The 7,500-nt window shown below is 35.5% G+C and overlaps 1 protein-coding gene across 1 annotated transcript in view; it reads right to left on the bottom strand.

The window, feature by feature from the left end:
* Positions 1–7,500, bottom strand: part of LOC138023694 (V-type proton ATPase 21 kDa proteolipid subunit c''-like) — a 24,464-nt gene that overhangs the window by 3,922 nt on the left and 13,042 nt on the right. The window contains exons 7-9 of the mRNA XM_068870739.1: positions 7,293–7,371; positions 3,077–3,122; positions 43–108 (exon numbers count right to left, since the gene is read on the bottom strand). Of these exons, the coding sequence (XP_068726840.1) occupies positions 43–108; positions 3,077–3,122; positions 7,293–7,371 (191 nt within the window). The remainder of the gene's footprint in view (positions 1–42; positions 109–3,076; positions 3,123–7,292; positions 7,372–7,500) is intronic.

The following is a 7,500-nucleotide window of genomic DNA, read 5'->3' on the forward strand; positions in this document are numbered from 1 at the left end:
AGAGAAGAAATTCCTTACGAAACAAAACTCGGAGATCCTTACCAGAATAATGGCAATGATGACCCCAAAAAGTCCAATGGCACTTCCAAAGATCTCCACAATCAAAACCTATAAACAACATAAAACTCCAAAATGCAGTGCATATTATGTGATCGTCAAAAGTTGATAACATCATGATATACCTATTCAAATCTCATTAATAATAATTATGAACCTAGTAGCCTATCCCAAAAACGATAAAAACATCACACGCGCACGCTTTAAACCCGATAAAACAATCCTCATTTAGAATTCTTTATATACAGAATAGTGATAAGACTCAGCTTTTTTTGTAAGCTTATATCTTCCTCTCACCATATTATCATTACCTTTGTTTGGACTCCTGAGGATCAAGGTTTTTTGGAACGTTTTTGAAGCGGTTCAAAAAACTCGCAGCACATGTTTTATCATGTCTAAAAACCCTCAGCTATGCCTGGTGTTTTTAAACCTGATAAAACACTGCTGTTCATTTTTTAAACAGCACATAAAAACGTCTCCTAGTTATACGTTTTTCACTGTTATATACCTAGACTCAACAAAACAAGCACTGTGATTGGTTGATTCTTGGTCACATGTCCCTGATCAAATTCAAACGTATTCCAACCGGGATACAATTCCGCAGTCGTTGCCCACGCCGGATGATTTGTTGTGATTGTTGAAGGGAAATTCTAAATATAGAACAAAGCACTTACGGTGGCTTACTACAGTTTTCGAAAAAAAAAAGATCAAGATTTTGAAATCTGTGAAATGAATGCAACAGAATGTTTCTTCCGAAGTGTTAGTCACAGCAATTGGTGTAAAATGTAACTTATCTTAACAAATAAATGCAAATCCAGTAAATGCTAAATATAGTCACCGAACTCCTGGAGGAGGCTCTGGAAACCTAAACCAAGAGTTCTCAATCAAATATTTAGGAATCTTAATTGATGCTATACTTTATCATCGAAAAGCCAAATAAGTTATATTGGTAAAAGGATTAAGAGAAGCATTGGCATTCTCTCTAAACTTCGCTATTTTTTCAACTTGAATATTCTGGTAAATTTATATTATACTTTAATTAATATAGAGCGGTTTTCAATTGAGTGTCGAAAGTAATTAGCGAATTGCTTTGGTTTTGCATTTACTTCACTCAGTGATTGGTTCAAAGTTCTCGCGCCGCTTTTTCAACCAATCAAAAGTGAAACCAAAACCAATTGTGGCTCGCGCGTGCACATTTTCCCGCGCTTTGTGTCGGCTACGTGTAATTACTTCGAGTTTTGATTGGTTTACTGGATTGTCTCCGTCCTTCTTGATTGGCCAAAGTAATTACTTTGGTTTTGGTTTTACGACACTCGTTTGGAAACCGCTCTATCCTTTTCTAATTTATGGTTTAACTGCATGGTAATACCCTTCCTTCCACTATCCAACCTCTAGTTACATTGCAAAAGTGAGCAATCCACATAATGACTTTTTCTAAATTCAATGAGCATTCCCGTCCAATTTTCAAATTTTTGGAACATCGTCAACTTGCCTGATTTTGTTTTCCCGAATAAATATTGCAGTTCTTATGAATAAATTTCATATTAGAGGTTTACCTTCTGTTTTTGATACTTTCTTTACACAAGTCAACCAAAGACACAGCTACAACATAAGAAGTCCTTCAAAAATGATTTATACTTTACCAAACGTAAGAACAAACTATGGTTTGTTCAATATACGATTCAAAGGCCTAAAATATGGAACTCTTTGAGGGATAGTACTAAAACCCTTTCTCTTTCTAAATTTAGGACTCGATTGAACTTGATCTTATTTTAGACTACCGGTATTAGGAAAGGTTTCGTCTTTGTGAAGTTGTGTCTTTTTAAATGCTAAGTATACTTACGTTAGTATTGCTAGCTTATCATTTCACTCCTCTCAATTCCTTGTAATCTAGTGTTATTTCTTTGTAACTACTATTTCTATGAACATGTACTTTATTTTATCGAGCTATCAGCTTCCAAATAGTTAATTCTAGGTTCTAGTCATCATATTAATTTATGTTTATATTGTGTGTTATAACTTTAGTTCCGTTTTTTTCTGTCTATGTCTATGTATTACGTGCATATGTATTTAAATGTGTGTGTGTGTGTACATTTGTTTGTGCGTTTTTGCTGACTTGCAATTTAATCTAATTTATTATAATCAATATAGTTTTTCCTTAATTAGTTAACTGGCTGCCTGGCTTGGCTAGCTCCTACGGTTATTCCAGGCAGTTACTCTAAATTTGTCCATACCACTGCATTGTAAATACGTAATACTAAGGCAAGAATAGAGTACAAATAAAGTTTCTTCTTCTAGACAATTCAAAGTCTTTACTCTCAAAAACTTGCCGTACAACCCCACCTTAAAATCTCAGTATTTCCTTAGCGAAAAAAAAATAATCGTGACGTATACAAACAATTAGTTAGATCCATCAGACAGGTTTTCGCAAATGGCAAAAATGTCAATTTTCGTCTATTTTGGTAATAACTGAAAAACTGCCTGATTGACATTTTTAAAAAAATGTTGAGGGTTTCACCTTCATATGGTTTACTGATCCCCACAATTTTAACCCTGGTCGTATGGCTAGGTTTTGAGAAAAAGACCTTTGAAATGTCTAATTTCCAGTCCCCCTCCAGGAGATTGGTGACTATATTTAGCATTTTCCCCTCATTTGCATTTATTTGTTAGGTAAAATTACATTTTACATCAATTGCAGTGTCAAACACTTCAGAAGAGACATCCTGTTGCTTTAATTTTGCAGATTTCAAAATATTGATCTTTTTCTTCGGAAAACAGTAGTAACGCACGTTAATGTCTGGTCCCTCAGGAAACAAGTTAGTTTTCCCTCGAGTGCCAATGTTTCCCCTCCACGAACATCAGGACTCTCGGGAAAACAAAACTGACTGTTTCCCTCTGAACCATACATTAATTGAGTGTATATCATGCATGATATTTTTTTAGCATAACCACTCTTCAATTTTCTTGATAATTACAGAAATAATATTACTGTTCATAGTAGGATAAATTATTTTAATACCTTGACAAACAAGGACGAATTCTGAGAATCAGCAAGTGCAGCGCCACTGGAAACAAAATTAAGAAAATGATTATTAATGCAATTTTTATATGGAAGTTACCACAGCACCTTAGTCAAAGGATGCCATTGTTTGTGGTCCAGCAGGACAAGAGGCAGTTGTATTGGAAATAGTTAGGTTTCTGGTTGAAGACTCTGACCACTCAAGTCTCAGATTGCAAGAAAGAATATGCACACTCACTTTTTATAATTGGGAGCTTATGCAAGGACGACGACACTGTCAATGAGAACATCATCTGAAAATATTATTTCCTGTTATTGTAATAGTTTTGGTTTCAAAAAGAAGAACGAAGAACTACGGGGAAGGACACATCAGAGTCATATAGAAGAAAGCATCAAGAGAAGAAAGTAGAAATGGATTGGGCATACGCTATGGAAGCCTGAGAATAACATCACCCATTCCGCCCTCGAGTGGAACCCTCAGGGGTTCAGAAGAAGAGGCCGCCCAAGGCAATTCTGGAGGCGGCGTGTGCAAGATGAGATCGCCAAGAAGGATATCACTTGGTTAGAGGAAAAGAGAACTGCCAAAAATACATGTAGAGTCAGGTGGAGGTCCATGGTAGACGCCCTATGCTCCCCATTAGGAGCAAAGATGGCCTATTGTAATGTAATGTAATGTTATTGTAATAACTTCCTTATAACCCAAAGTCATTTGGAATGGAAAGTGTAGGGATAAAATTGGCATGAACAGTGTGGTTGTTTAGGAAGAAAATTGAAACTTTTTCGTCAGGTGCTCACATCCTATACACAAACTGAAATTTGGTCAATTCATGTCGTTGTCACGACGAGGACAACAAAGAACTGTACCAAAATGCAAAAACGCACGTGCAGGGCATGCAGAGATGTTGTTTTTGTTCATTAAGCCCATTGCCCATTGTTTTTTTTTTGCATTCCCGTAGCCATCATCATCATCCTTGCACAAGCTCCCTTAAAGATAAAAAGGTGAACACAAAGTGTCCCACTACATCAAAGCATCAACTACATTATTTTATTTAACACCAAAGAGTTTACATCCACATAATATTTTTTGCTGTTCTTTTCTTAAATTAAGGCTTTACTTGAGAAGCTTAAAAAGGAGTACACTTTGCATGTAAATCACCTTTATTTCTGAACTCTGCATATTGGTCTTGATAGCACTTTTAAGTGTCACTAATATTTTCAAAAATACAACAACACTTTTCAGTTTCAGACATCATCGTCAGTCCTAGTGAGTGCAACATTAAAATTTTAACAAAATTATACTGGTGTGTATATATATATATATATATAATTATATATAATGGTATATATATATATATATAATTATATAATGGTATATATATATATATAATGGTATATATATATATATATATATAAATATATAAAGAAGGTGATTGACTCAACAAATGATCTGACTAGCCATTTTATTACTAACTAGTTTCGTACCTCTGTGGCACTCTTCAGCTTAGCTATTTTATCTTAAGAGTGCCACAGAATTTGTGCGGTACGAAACTAGTTAGTAATAAAATGGATAGTCAGATCATTAGTTGATTCGATCACCTTCTTTATATTCATTCAATAGTTTTACTATTGAGTATTCTTCCAAAATAGGTGACCCTTTGTTTAAAGTCCGGTACACACAGTCACATTTCTAAGAAAGGAAACATCCCGCTCTATGTAAACTCCAAATCCAACCACCCACCTTGCATAATTGAAAATATCCCTAAGTCCATCAACAAACGTCTTTCCGAGATATACTCTGACTAAGAATGTTTCGAGCAAGTAGCACCCTCTATCAAAATGCTCTTCACAATTCTAGGTACAATCATACGCTTTCTTTTTCGTCACAATCAGCACGTCCGTCAAGTTCCAGAAAGAATAATATTGTCACTGCAACGTCATCTGGTACAATCCCCCATTCAGCAGACATGTAGGCACCAACGTTGGACGTACATGTACATTCTTCAAAATCCTCAACGAGGACTTTCTTACAATTCACATCCTCCACAAAATCTTCCATCTGTCTCCAATTAAAATCAGCTACAGCTGTATTCCAAATCTCAGGCAGAATATCAACTCACACAACAAGTCCATCCTACATGTACACTGCACACATGATCCATGTAAACTCTGCAAACACCATAAGCCAGCTGACTTTCCTTTGAACGGTAATTGCCTAAAATCCTCTGTCATCTACCAAGCAACAATCACAACAAACGACAGCAAACCACCTCAAACTTACATTGGCCTTACAGAAAACTCCTTCAAAACAAGATTTACTAACCATAAAAACTCATTAAATGATCACAAAGAGAAACTTAGCACAGAGCTAAGTAAGCATGTTTGGAAATTGAAGGAGGCAAACAGATTTTCAGATTAGTTGGAAGATCTTGAAACACGACACCTCTTTTAACCTGATTTTGGAACGATGTTATCTATGCCTGTGGGAGATGTATTTTATTATCTGCAGGCCTGACCTCGCGACCTTGAACAAGCATAATGAACTGGAGGCAGTGTGGCCCAGTGGTTAGGGCACTTGCCTTGAGATCCCGGGTTCAAGACCCGTTCTAATCACTCGTTGAATTTGTGCCTGGTAGTCCCTGGTTCAACTTCCCTGCTGCACTTAATGTAAATAGCCAACTGGTTTGCCTCCAGCCAGTTGGGATTCGCAACAGTTGTTGTTGTGGCTGTGTTTTGTCGTTCTGCTGATTGTGTTTCATTGGTCCTGAAAAGCCCCTATGGGGAGCGGTCAATTAAGTATGTATTGTATTGTATCATCTTGTAGACATGCGGGGAAATTCCTTCTTAGCAAATTTATATGTTTATACATTTCTACGCAAAAATTTTTGTTTAAATTTGAATTGCCATGCGACTGTAATCCTATCATGTATAAACGTGTGTTTTAACAAAGTTTTTACTTAGCTATCTTATCTGGAGAGTGCCACACAGTTTGTGTGGTACGATCATGATTTTCAGATCATTATTTTGTTGATTCGATCACTTTCTTTATATTCACGCTCTAGTTTTACCATAGACCACTCTTCTAACAGACGTGCAAGATTACTGAAATATATATATATATACAGCTGTACATACATACATACATACCTACATATATACATCTATACATATACATATATATATATATATACATATACATATACATATACATATACATATACATATATACATATATGTATAACATCAATACAATGATTCTTTGTAGATTAAATGTTCGTTACGAGCAGATAAATTCAAACTAACCAACATTATAGAAAGCACACCTGGCATAATGGTAAAAGTTTAAAAGTGTGCTTTCTCTTGCTTCACAACAATTGATAATGCTACCTCTTTCTATCTACCGGTACTTAAAATCAAGGAGGAGAGCTTCTATATTGAGCAGTTGAACCCCGAACTCAATAAACAAGTTGATCATGTCAGTTTAGCATTACCGTTACATGTATGTCACTTGTGTTTTCTGTAACCTTGTTGGTTAGCTTGATTTTATCTGCTTGTTACGAACATTAATATACAAACAATCATTGTATTGATGGTCAGTTATATATAAAAAGATTATCTTGCACAAAATTTTATTTTGCATTCATTATGGCTGATGATGATGTTTGAACTCTAGTCGCCTTAAATTAAGGAAAATGAATGAAGATAACACTGTGATGCTTATCAAAATCCTGGACATACCAACTATGACCAGTTAAAACTATTATAGGTGGAATATTGTTCTTGTAAAACCTCACTCACCCCACACCCTACACATTAGCCACTTATCAACCCCCCCTTACTGTCACTGCCCCTTTCCCAGCCCAGTTTCAGCTTTCCAGGTACACTTATCACAGCAGAGTTGTTTTCTTCCTGGCAAATCAAATGGCATTTTTTCTGTTGTGTCAAGGCTCTGCACTAAAATGTTTCTTTAATTCCTTTCCGTCACTAGCCTTCGCCACTACATTTTTTTAACATTCAGTCAAAATGAATTAATTTTGCAGACGTGTTTATGTTAAATTGTGGATCATAGTTTTTTGCAAGTTAATTTTTTCAAACTAGTTGTATTTTGATTTTTCTTTGTTCAATATCCATTATTGTAATCTGAAACAAAGGAAAAATCAAAATTGAACTATTTTGAAAAAATCTGAACAAATATAAAATTGAACCATAAAGTTCTCACCTCCCAACTATCCCTACACAAATACCACAGAAGAGATTTGAAAATCCGACAGTCAAACCAGCACCAAACAACACAAAACCTGTCAAAAAAATGCAAGCTGTTGCATTAGATGTACATCTATTTTAAAAAGTACTCCATATATGCTTTCCATTCACAGGAGTGTGAAACTCTCCAACCATAATCAGCAAAGCAAAGTATGTGTAGGTAC

Source organism: Montipora capricornis, chromosome 11 (assembly GCF_036669925.1).
Source record: "Montipora capricornis isolate CH-2021 chromosome 11, ASM3666992v2, whole genome shotgun sequence".
Classification (NCBI taxonomy): domain Eukaryota; kingdom Metazoa; phylum Cnidaria; class Anthozoa; order Scleractinia; family Acroporidae; genus Montipora; species Montipora capricornis.